The 12,806-nt window shown below is 33.6% G+C and overlaps 1 protein-coding gene across 1 annotated transcript; it reads left to right on the forward strand.

The window, feature by feature from the left end:
* The first annotated feature begins 6,911 nt into the window (after positions 1-6,911).
* Positions 6,912-12,507, forward strand: LOC145638808 (uncharacterized). The gene is made up of 2 exons (XM_081689848.1): positions 6,912-7,781; positions 11,512-12,507. Exons 1-2 carry the CDS (start codon positions 7,200-7,202, stop codon positions 12,286-12,288), a joined length of 1,359 nt encoding a protein of 452 aa, XP_081545974.1. The 5' UTR covers positions 6,912-7,199; the 3' UTR covers positions 12,289-12,507.
* Positions 12,508-12,806: the final 299 nt, after the last annotated feature.

Consider the following 12,806-nt stretch of genomic DNA (forward strand, 5'->3'; position numbering starts at 1 on the left):
AGTAATTTGGGGGGTTTTGAAATTTCAATTAGATAGTAAAATTAGGGTTAGGTTTTGGTAATTGTGTTCAAATAAAATTAATTTCAATGCTTTTGTTACTGCATTTTAGAAGGGAATGTCTTCTATTAGCACATCACCTTCAAAGGAGAAAAGATGCCAATGTGGAGTTCCTATGTCAAGGCTTATTGCTTGGACTAGGGAGAATCCTGGAAGGAAGTTTAGGTCTTGTAAATTCTATGATCCTGTGAGGCTGTGACAGAGACAAGGGGGTGTAAAGCTTTTGAGTGGGTGGATCAACCAAATGGAACGCCTTGGCAAACAGAGGTGATTAACAACTTGTAGCTGGACAAGAAATTGATGAAGGGTTAGATTAATGACATGAAGAGGGAAGTTGTGTTAGTGGGTAAAGGAGGTTCTTGCTCAATGAGATTGACAACTTGAAGATGAAATGCAAAGTGCTTAGTTCAGACAGGAAGAAGATGAGCAAGGAGGTGTATGGAAGCAATGCAACATCAAAGAAAATGCTAACATTACATGCTGTTGTTGTGTTTTGTTGTTTTGGTTTGGTTTTGGCTATATATTTTAGATCTTAGGTTCAGTTGGGAATGCTAAGAAACATTAAATCCCTAACTGATGTTGTCTTTTGTTAAGTTGTTGTGGGTGTTTGTAGGAATGACATTGGTTGTACTTGAAATGACAATTAATCAATGAATTGAACTTTTGCTAGAAACTTGTCATATTACTACTTGCAAAAACAGGCACATAGTTTTTATGAGTTTGTTTTGACAAAAGATATGGCACCCTAGTTCATAAGCAACTTTGTTCAATTACCAAATATACACAGCATTCGACAAAAAATTAGATTGTTCGTCAACAAAATACTACTCTAAATCCTATCACAGTGCATTGACATCTTTGACCTTCTTGCTCCTTATTACATGAAGCTTTGACCTTGTTTGAATTTTGATTGGGGTTGGGGTAGCTACTGGCACTGGTGAGGCTCTTCTTGCTTCTAGTGCAAGGTTGACTTAGAATAGGAGTTGTTCTTGCAAGCTGACTTGACACAACTTCTGTTGTTTGCTGACTCCCAGTTTGTGCTTGTAACACCCCCAAATTACTCTCCAATAATAATAACACAAAAAATGATTAAGAGAGTAGCTTAGGAGCATTATCCACGTGATAACGTAAGGCTTTTGAAAACAGAAACTTGCAACGGAAGAAATACATATTAGCTTTCATTAATTAGTTGAAAATAGAAATATTTTTGAAACATAAATCCAAACGGTACTCATATGAACCTAGACTAAGTGATTTTTCCCTTCGTCCCCGATGCAACATTTAGCTCACGTTGAGTCATCACCATCACCTATCTACTCATCATAAATGATAAGTAGGGTCAAGCCAAAACAAAAGAGAAATACACGTTAGCAAAATGCTAAGTACATATAAGTGCTAAACACGTAAACTAGTTTAGTTGATTAACATTTTCTTTCGAAATATATAATTCTCATAAAACATGGTTATTCGAACTCTCTATAGGCAAGATTTCATATTTTGGAAAATATTCCAAAATTTATAATTTTCTAAAATATTTTTCAATAAAGGTTAGTTGAATAATCGACCATTATCATAAACAATTTTCCTAACCTAAGTATGCACACCCCTCAAGCTAGTAACTCATTTACATAGTCTATACTTAAGGAAAGACTAGATCATACAAAGCTCATAGTCTTATCATTTATCTCTGCATAGTGGGAGTCAAGAAAAATCCTATAAATATCTTTGATGTTAGGAACTTAGACGATGAAACATTTGTTTGATTATCTTGATTTCAGTCTTCCTATAGCCTTTGGTTTCCTTCTGTAGATTTGATCAAATACAAACATATCATTTGACTAAAATGAGTTCTTATCTTTTCTATTATAAGATTTATGTTAATCTGATTAAATTTTCTGCATGTAGTTGGTTTTAATAATATCTAAATTTTTGTTAGCTATGTTTTGAACATAAATATCTACAATCAACAATTGTTAGGGTATAGGACAGGGCCGGCTATTGGGCTGTGCAAACAGCCCAACAGCACAGGGCCTCACATTGATTGGGGCCCCAAAACTTGAAATCTAAATAACGTATTAATTTTATTTGTTGTGCTGCAATCTTTAAAGAACAACTTGGCTGAGTTGGTAATGCATATGATTGTAATCCTTAGAATTGGTTTTGGGTTCGACTCCCTTCTCTCCATATTTTTTTTAATAATTTTTTCCTTTATACCCTTTCGGCCTTTCCGAAGTTTTCTTCTTTTATACCCTTTGATAAGTTTTTTTTTTTTTTTTTTTTTACTTTTATTTTGTTTTATGCAGTATTTTCCTTTGCAACATTTGATAATTATCAGTTTTTTTAACTGTATTATTTTAGTTTGTAGTAGATATAAAATTTATTAATTACTTCGTATATAAAACTAAATATAAATTTTTTAACTATTTTTTATTTATATGATTAAAAATTCATAGCATTTTTTATTATGGGGGCACGACTTCATACATTGGCACAGGGCCCCCTAAAAGTTTAAGACGACCCTGGTATAGGAGATGAGAATAAGAAAGTGAGATGCACAACAATGGATGTCCCATCGTATGCTTCAGAAGAAATGAGAGAGCGGGTTAGAAATAAAGTACGAGCAATACAATTGGCAAGAAACTCGAGGAATTACTGTAGGCCGATTTTTGCGCTTTTTTTTTAGCTTTGGTTATTTGGTAATAATAAATGTATGATTTTGCTACTTTTATATTAAGTGTATTCTATTAGGTGTATTACTTGTATACATACAATCTTTTTCTCATTATTTAATAAAAACGATGTACTAGCTATCTGTAACGGGCATATATCATGCCCGTTAACAATAACCCATTATTTGTAATGGGAAAAACTTGTGCCTGTTACAGATAACGGTAGAGTTACCGTTATGTGTAACGGGTGGTTAAAATACCTGTTACAAATAACCTGTATTTGTAATGGGCACTTGTTTTTCCCGTTATGAATAATGAGTTATTTGTATTGGGCATTTCACTTTCTCGTTACAAATAACTACTTATTTGTAACGGACACACCCCATTACAAAAAACTTCTTCTATCCGTAATGACCTCATATGTAACGCCCTTTGCGCGTTACGGATAGGCTGTTTTTGCCCGTTACGGATAGCAATCTTTAATTTCCGCTAGGGAAAGCATCATATACTTCAAGTAAATTCCTTTATTGCACTTAAATTTTGATAATTGGCCCCTAAAACATCCAATAGTTCATCATCGACAACACAATAATAGATGATACTTCCTCCGTTCTATTAATATTGCAACAAGGATAATATTGCAACAAGGATGAAATTTCGCATCCCAAAGCATATTTTATATGCTAAATATCTATACTTGTGTAAGAGTAAAAATCATAAAATGTTGATATTATGAAAATGTTTTATGAGGCGAATCCAACAATATCCCACATGACTGTATTTTGCTTAACGTATAAATCATATTATATGGTCAAAAAAGAGTGATGATGTAACACCCCCGATTTACTAACTAATAATAAATAAGAAATAAAGGAAAAATATACAACCTTTAAATAAAATAGCGGAAGCATACACTTAAATCGGAGGTATTACCGCCACACTCAACAACCTGTCAAATGTTAAGGCTTACAAAACCCCAATAATTACAACCCAATAAACTAGGTGAGCTATTTATACAACTTTATAAACTCATGACGTCACACTAATCGTAACACTTGAGCTCTTTATCTTGACTGCTCACCATTAAGGACAAATTCCAAAATAGATCGTCGCAGGGCCACCATAAGAAAAAGACATGGCCACAAACACAAGTAACAGAACAAAATAACGCACACACGTCAGCAAAAAGCTGAGTAATCACCACATATCAGAATACAGAGTATTATATAATAATTAACATTACTAGTTCAATTAAACAATGTAGCTCAAAACTACATTACACATTGTACTCTGAAAATAACCTTTATCAACTCAACCTCGAATAATAATAATCTTTTACTCAACTCATAACCAATAGTGTGCCATGCTCTTTGTTCTATACCTAGCTTGGACATGGGTAATTCGAATAAAACCAACAAGTATAAAAACTTGAATACTCCCAATAATTAGAAAACACCTTGAACCAGACCACATACAGGCCAATTCCCACTGTAGGGGACCATAGAAAAATAAATATTAAAGATTGTACCTCATTCTTAACTCATGATTATTACCCTCTTACCAACAAGCCAAGGACTAAGTTATATAACGCCGAGTCTCAACCCAAGAACAAAACAATAATTCTCAACCATTTGATCTCATACATCGATCAAATAACCATTCACATGATAATAAATAATATCTCAATATTGGCACAGGTTCCCAATTCATATATGACGACATATTCGGTTTATAAATATCTCAACTCTTATTAAGCTAATACTAGTACCCAAAATTAATTAATTATCAACCCAAAGTAATACTCTGCATTAATAACTCTAAAACCTCAAGAACTATACTCCCTATAGTTACAACATGAAAAAAACCTAGAAATAATTGTACAATTAATTATATACAACAAAAAATAATATGATATTCAAATCAAATCGATCAAATCATACAATGATAATACAAAATAATTATACAAACAAAAGTAAATTAGTGTGATTACAAATTTACAATCATCCATATCAACAGTAGTATAGGAGCAGCACATAATCGCCAATATAACATGCAAAATCAATAGCAGCAAACGAATTCTATATTACGCATAAAATTATAAAATAATGAATATTATCATCTTATTCATAGTTGATTACATGGTAAACACTTCAACTCCAAATAGAATAAAACACAAGAGTATATATCAATCAACTACAACAGTATATAAATCGTTTGATTACATATATATATAAAAAAAAAAAACCGCAAATCAATCAACTCCAAATTGCAGGGAATCGTGTGATTACCTTGCCAAAACATATCCAAATAATCCAATAACAATTATAGAAGACCACGCATGACGGCATAATTGCTATATCTTCCATAAGACTGACTGTTAGTGCTCTTTGATATAAAAGGTTTTTATAAAGATTAATCAAAAGCACTTAATATGATAATGCCAATGACTGATGACGGCGAAGCGCAAAAGCAATTCTACTAGAGTTAAATTGTAGAGATCAGAATAATAATAATATAGGGTGAAGCAATGAAAGGTATTTATAGTTTCTTGTAGATGAATATTATTATTATAATAGGGTTTTAAAACTTTCCAAACTCTAAAATAAAAGTATGAGATTAGGAAAGTTATTTAATAGATAAAAATAACTATTTTTTTTATTGAACATATTATATAAACTGATAAAATATTCGGGTATTACAGATGAATAGTGCAAAACGTCTATTATTGCAATATTAATAAAACGGAGGAATTATGAACTTATTATCACTACCAGGCTTGTCCCTAAGCTTAGGGAGAAGAGGTCTAACAATAAGGGGTTGTACTATACACTACCATGAATTTACTGCAATAATAGGGAAATTAACGTAGGGAAATTAATGAAGTATATAAATAGGTATAGGGAAATTGGACGGGTCTTAATTATGGGGCTGGTTGGGCCTTAAAAGGGTTCAAAATTAGAAGTAAACTTGTTTTACAAAATACGGAGGATTAGTTTTCCTTTATCCTTTTGCATTGTTTCTCAAATACCATTTTCATCACACAACAAAGCTAGCTTGTATCAATTGTATGTAAGTTTTTTAGGATTTTTTTTATTAAAATTAAAGAGATAATATAAGATAATTTCAATAGCCAAAACGAATCTATTTACATCTTTTCATTAACCCTGAATTGGACTTATCTTCGCTTTTCGATCTATTATTTTTGGTGCTTTCTAAATTTGAGGTTATTAGGAAAAATTGTCAAAAAATAACATGACTTTTTAACGGTCTTCTAAAAAGGTAGATAGTAAGAGGTATTCGGACAGATAACAAAGAGTTTTTTTGGTGTTTAGAGAGCCACAAGGGCGGGGGTGAGAATCAATCTCAGGATCTCCTGAAATCGGGAGGGAAGTACTAACCACTTGAGCTATCCCTTACTCTCACAGATAACGAAGAGTTAGGTGAGACATTTTGATTATTCCAAAATAAAATGATCTTTTGATTATTCCAAAATAAAATGACCTTTTTGTTCAAAAAAAATAAAATAAAATAAAATAAAATGACCTGTGATAGCCATTTGCTCAAAATAGAATGATACCGGTGACGACTTGCTTAACAGGTTTATGTGACATGTGTCACAATGCGATAGGTAAGGGTTTCATTTTATTTTGTTTTACTTAAAAAATGATTTTACTTTAATAAAAAATCACCCAACCACCCTGTCCCTTGAACAACCCTGATACTGTCGATGATCTGAACCAAATCCCAACCCCAACTCTAACCCTCGCCCTTGCCGAAAAGCCAACCCATCCCCTCACCCCTGCCACCGTAGCAAACCCAACCCAACCCCAAGGCCTATATCGACACTAAGGATAAAAGAACTACATTAAGCAAACTTCAATTGCGTTAGCAATTCCCTAATCTTGTTTTTAGGCATAAGCCACATCGACACGATATGATCAAGAATTTTAATGCCAATCTTTGTAAAAAAATTCCAAACATAAGCAACCAACACGAGCACAACCCGATGTGAGCTGCCTATTCTACCCATTAACCCAGGACCGAAATTCCCTTGTACTGAATCATGACTGTGCTTCCACTTTAAATTTTTTTAACAAAGTACAAAGATAATCAATTTGGTGAGCACGTTCATTATTACTTAACTTCCAATTCTATCTCCTTTTTCTCTTATAATTCTCAAGACTTACCTTCCCAAAATAACAACATTAAGGTCACCCCCCACCACCTCCCCCAATTGGCCCGAAAACAAATAAATCACCCTTTTCTCATCTCACATCAATCCTCCCTCATATCGTCTTCTTCACCTACCCAATTTTCTCCATTCAAATAAAAAAAAAAGTTATAATCCAAAATTATAAATATAATTCTTCTGCACTTTCCCTCCCCCAAAATAATTTTTTTTAAAATTCTCTCTCCTCTCTTTTCCTTTCTCTCTCCTACATGCTTTCTCCTTCAAAGTAACAGTTGATAACCATGGAACAACACCACCAAGGTAAAGAAAGAACAACATCAACAAAAACAAAAACAAAAACAAAAAATATCCCTGTTTTTATAAACAATAATATCAATGGAAATACTACTACTACTAATAATAATAACAGTCCTCGAAAATCGATGCAATTTTCAAAGTGGGTATCCGATCTCAATTGGCGTCTCCTTGTCATACTATTCTCCTCATTATTTCTCCTCCTCCTTTACTTCTCCAATTACGGCGGCGCCGGAATAATCGAGTTCAGCCTACGAAAACCGCCGTATACGGCGGCGGAAGAGATTCGGAAATCGGAGTTGACTAAGTCAAGGATTGCGGTGTGTTTGGTGGGTGGTGCTAGAAGGTTCGAACTCACTGGTCCTTCTATAATTGAACGAGTCCTAAAGGAGTTTCCTAACTCGGACTTGTTCTTGAATAGTCCACTCGATTCCAAGTCCTTTAAGTTGTCTTTGTTGAAGTATGCACCTCGAGTTAACTCGGTTAGGATTTTTAAGCCAACTCCGATTCCTGAGACTGAGTCGCAGGTTCGCGTTCTCACTGCTGCTAACTCGCCCAATGGCATTCAGGTAGTTAAATTTGAATTTAATCCTTATAATTATGAAAATTTTGATTATATTTGAATGCATTTAATTTTATATGAATGGAGATTATGGGGGTTATGTTTTTATTGTTTTTAATATTCTGAGATTGGAAATTGGACGGTTTCTGAATGTTTTCAATGTGATGTGAAATAAAAAAAAAAAAAAAAAAAGACGAATTAATTTAATTTACGGAGTAGTCTATTTCCTTTAGTTGATTAGTCTTGTCGTGTTTTTTGCGGTGGCTTGTTGTAGACTTGACTTCAAATTTAGGAAATATTGGTGGTGAATGCATAGATAAGACAATGTTGCTAAACTGCCAAAAAAAGTTTGTTGAATATGATCATTACAATTACGAACATGCAAATGGCATTGTTTTTGGTTTTAGTTAGGTTATAATTTGGTGAACAATTCTAGGAAAATTCATCCTATTATCCTACTTATAATGTGTCTTGTGGGTAGGAAATTCTTTGTACAGAGTATTGTTTAGACCTTGTACGGAGTATTGTTTAAACCATTGGCCATTAGAGGTGGCCGCAAGGCCGGGTTGGTTGATGTGGAATTGTGGCTGACATATAAAGAGCAAACCCGGATGAGTTGTGTCACAGGCCTTAGCCAAGCCGGTCTAGGCCGGCTTTCTAAAAGGCTGGGCAGTGCTAAACGGATGGGGTCGATTTGGTTTCGGGTTGTTTTTGTACTTGGCTGCTACAGCCTATATAGTGGGCCTAATAGCCGGCAACACATGCTCGTCTTAGTGTCTTACTTCTCCAGTTCTCCCCATTAATCCATTATACAATCTTAAATTAGAGTCTTAGAGGTACATTAGAATTTCTACCATGAAAACAAAAATTTAGTTTAGGAACAGAATTTTTTATTCTAACATTTAGGTAAAGGATTAATAAGAGTGTTATTGTGGTAGACACAATATAGGTTTAGGCAATTGTTTGGTTGAAAAGCACTCCTACTTTATGTCGAACATTAAGGAAAAATCTTAGGGCTACATTTTTTAGTAAAGCATAATAATATATAAGTTTTGAGAAATCTATCTTATTCAAGAAGTAACTTGCATTTTTGCTAAAAGTTCTAAGAGAACCTTTTAGTGTCAACAAATCTTTGTTCCTAGTTGATTATTTTAATGGGTTTGAAATTTGGGATTGTGGAAAAGAATAGAGAAATTTGCGCATCTACTCTTTTCTTTCTTTTTAAGGTAAATGAAGTTCAATGTAGAAGTTTCCAACTTGAAAAGAATTGTGTGATTCTAAGTTTCCAGCTATCCTATTCTTACCTCGTTAATCATTGCGTGAAAGACTCGATTTTGAGGGCTAGAAATTTACCTCTGAAGGCATAGAGCTTTATGCTTGGGGTCTGCTTTACACTTTTGGATGTTAGATTTTGGGTTTTGCATTTTGATAGCTGTCCGGACAAAAAAAGTCTTTCTCAATGGGTGTTTGGTGTTTCATATACATTGTTTGTAATCGACTTATAAAGGGAGTACTCAAACTGGTGCTCCCATGTCAATACGAGCATGTGTATCCTTCACATGCTTGTGCATAACAAAATGTGTACTTAAGACAGCGTATGGTCAAAATGTGCACACAAGACTGACTTTTTTACTCGTTGATCTTTGTATGAAAGTCTAAACAATAAAGTCAAGTACTCCGTATATGAAAACCAAGACTCCACTTGAGACGCAACATGAATAATAAAAATTAAATGTGACCCATATTTTGAGAACGAAGCTTTAATTATGTATGAGGGGTTATAGGACTAATAGGAGTCTTAACAAGAATTTGAAGAATAAAAATAGAATAAATTAAGTGAAAAGCTGACGGGCTGGGGCATGAACAAAGTCTAAACTCTAAAGACTAGACTCCCATGATCTTGTTTTAATGTTTTAATTAAGGTGTCCTAAATATTAATTAATGGACTGATGTGATGATAACTGTATAATTATATGAGAAATACATTTTTTAATGATCTTTTTGGTTTTAAATTTTTTATACCCATGTTAACAATACATCAAACTTGCATGTTTCTCCCACTTGAAAGAATGATTTGATGCATAACTGCATGAGTCATGACAGCTTAGTCTCCTTAGAAATCGGATCTAAAAATCATTATACATGAGCTTGAGCATATTACTAGTATAATTTATTTATTAAATATAGATATAGAAAGATTGGACGCATCGCAATCAATTTGCTGGAACTTCAAAAATCTTAGTTGGTGGTCCGAAAATTAAATATTCAAAATATGTACTCGTATATTTTAAATAAGTTCTTGGAAGTCAAATGTGATTGGAACGTCAGGTATTCTTAATTGAATTAAAAGAACGAGTGTTAACTGAAAACCTGGTGACTTAGGTTGTTGTCAATGTTGTCATGTACTCGTATCGTATTTGTGTCACTCTCTACTCTTTAGGTATGGTTGGCACAACACCTGAAATGGCGCTCTCTGTTTTGTTTCAACGTGTGATTTTTTTTACTTGATTAGATGTTAAAGTAATCACAAACACCAATATGTCATTAGGGGTTTTGCTTGGGTCTAAAATAATGTCGCATTCAGTCATTCAAGTTGTTCTAACTAGAATATACTTGACCATTCAAAAAAAAAAAACTAGAATATACTTGACTATTCAAAAAAAAAAAAAAAAAAAACAGAATATACTTGTTTAAAAGAAAGCACATAATAATTGAGAAATTATAGAGTAGTATTTACAAGTTAGAAAAATGATGTTCTTATTCATATATTCGTTGTAAAATTTATTTGCCTTACCTACCCTCTCATTAAAAAAAAAAAAAAAAAAAAAAGAAAAAAAAAGCATAATTTAAAAAAAAAAAAAAAAAAAAAGTAAAAAGAGAAGAGGCTCAGTAACATGTATAGTCCAAACTTTGATGGAGAATCTGCCTTAAACAAGATAAAGATAAGAAATGTGGGTATTGGGGACCAACGTGATATTAGAAATGCTTATGAAGGCAACGCACTCACAATGTATAGTAAGGTCAGTAACAACAATATTGGACACTACTTTGTGCATTGATATTGATATCTAGGTAGTTTGCTTTTGTATCAAAAAGAGAAATAAAGATTTCCATTTGATGGAAAAGAACTAGGCGTTAAAAATAAAAAATTCCAATAACATGTTTTGGGTATATTATTACTTATCGTCCCTAAATAATAAGCTACCATTTCATGGATTTTAAAGATAATAATTCGTGCTATAGTTTATAGTTATCCTTGATTGTTGTTGTCTAAAAAAAAGAAAAAAGTTATCCTTGATTTATACAAGTTTTAAGAGTATATTTTACTAACTATGAGAGTTCTTTGTACTTGGTTTTCTGTAATTACTTATGCCTGTCATTTAAAGTAGTATTGACAAGCTGTAAGTTTACGAAATAAATGTTAACGAGAGAGTTTTGGATAGAAAATTGGATGATTTTAACTGACAAAATGTATTCCAAAGTTTGGTACAACAGAAACATCAAATTGTTGGGTTTGGGACGACAAAGAAAGGAGTGCTACATGGTACGGAGTAACAAACTTTGTGTATGATCGGATTAATTAATGGTCTAGATTTAATTCTTTTAGTTGATAAAAAGTATGGTGTTGATTTATTGCAAATTGCAATAATAATACAAAGATGATAAATGCTCTTGAAAACTTTGTTCATGTGAGGTTTTAGATATCACTCTAAAGGGCTACTTGAATTTTGTTTCAGGGACTGCTACAATATTTCAGTTTGGTGGAAGGATGCCTGACATTGATCGATGACTACCAAAGGGAGAAGGGTTTTACATATGATTGGATTGTCCGAACTCGTGTTGATGGCTATTGGTCTGCCCCACTGAGCTCGGGTAGCTTTATCCCGGGTAAATACGTGGTTCCACCGGGGTCCTCTTTCAGTGGCCTCAATGACCGGCTTGGCGTAGGGGACTATAACACTTCCGTGGTGGCACTCTCCCGTCTGTCACTCATTCCCACCTTGGATAAATTGAACTACACTCAGCTCAACTCCGAGACTGCATTCAAAGCCCAACTCATCTCTCATAATGTCTCGTACCAGACCCCTGCTCAACCCTTCTGCATTGTAACAGACCGCAAGTATCCATTCCCACCGGGTCATTTTGATGTGCCTGTTGCGGCTCTATCAAGCCCTGGGCCCTTAAGTGGCGCCAAGTGCAGGCCTTGCAATCCCGCTTGTACGGGTTCTTGCGTGGCTGATGTGATGGTTGGGCTGAGCAAAGGGTGGAGTTGGACTCCTTGGACGAACACCTCGATCGAGCTTTGTAATGCTCATAGTGAGTGGGAAGTGGGCTGGGAGGAGATGTTTGATGAAGCTGCTGGAAAGAAACTGGCCCAATTTAGGAAAAGAGTTAAGACTGTGAATGTTAAACAATGTGTGAAGGATTTCAAGCAGCTGAAGAAAAAAGCAGCTAAGTGGGATACTCCACCGTTGGAACAAATTTGTAAACTTGGATTAGGGCCCAAACAATGATACACTAGTATATACAATATACTTGACAAAATACATCATATGATTTTCTTGTACATAGATAAATTTGTTCATTGAGGGGTAAAAAGGGAGTAAAAGCTGAGTATTTAGGGTTATAAAAAGGTAATGTTACAGTTTTATCAGTAGATTATTCTTTTTTGATGACAAAAGTATTTTATGATTAATAAACTGTTTTGATATGAAACTTTGATAAATTCAATATTAAAATTTTTAATTTAGCTTATGAGTCTGTAGGCTTTTTGCATTTTTTGTTTCGAAATGATTGTAATTCCTTTTATTTTAATAATGTTCCCTAATTTCATTTAATTTAATCTGAAATAATATACATTTTGACCCAAGTCAAATTACTGATGACTTGAAAAAAAAAAAAAGAGAAAGTAGCAAGGGTCGAATTTTGATTTGAGGTGCAGGTAAAGCTAAGCCTTTTTCATTTCTTTGATTCTCAAAACAACAGGCCCAATTCTATAAATATATAGATAATTCAGTACAAAAAGCCCAAT

This window comes from Chenopodium album, chromosome 7 (assembly GCF_948465745.1).
Source record: "Chenopodium album chromosome 7, dcCheAlbu1.1, whole genome shotgun sequence".
Classification (NCBI taxonomy): Eukaryota; Viridiplantae; Streptophyta; class Magnoliopsida; order Caryophyllales; family Amaranthaceae; genus Chenopodium; species Chenopodium album.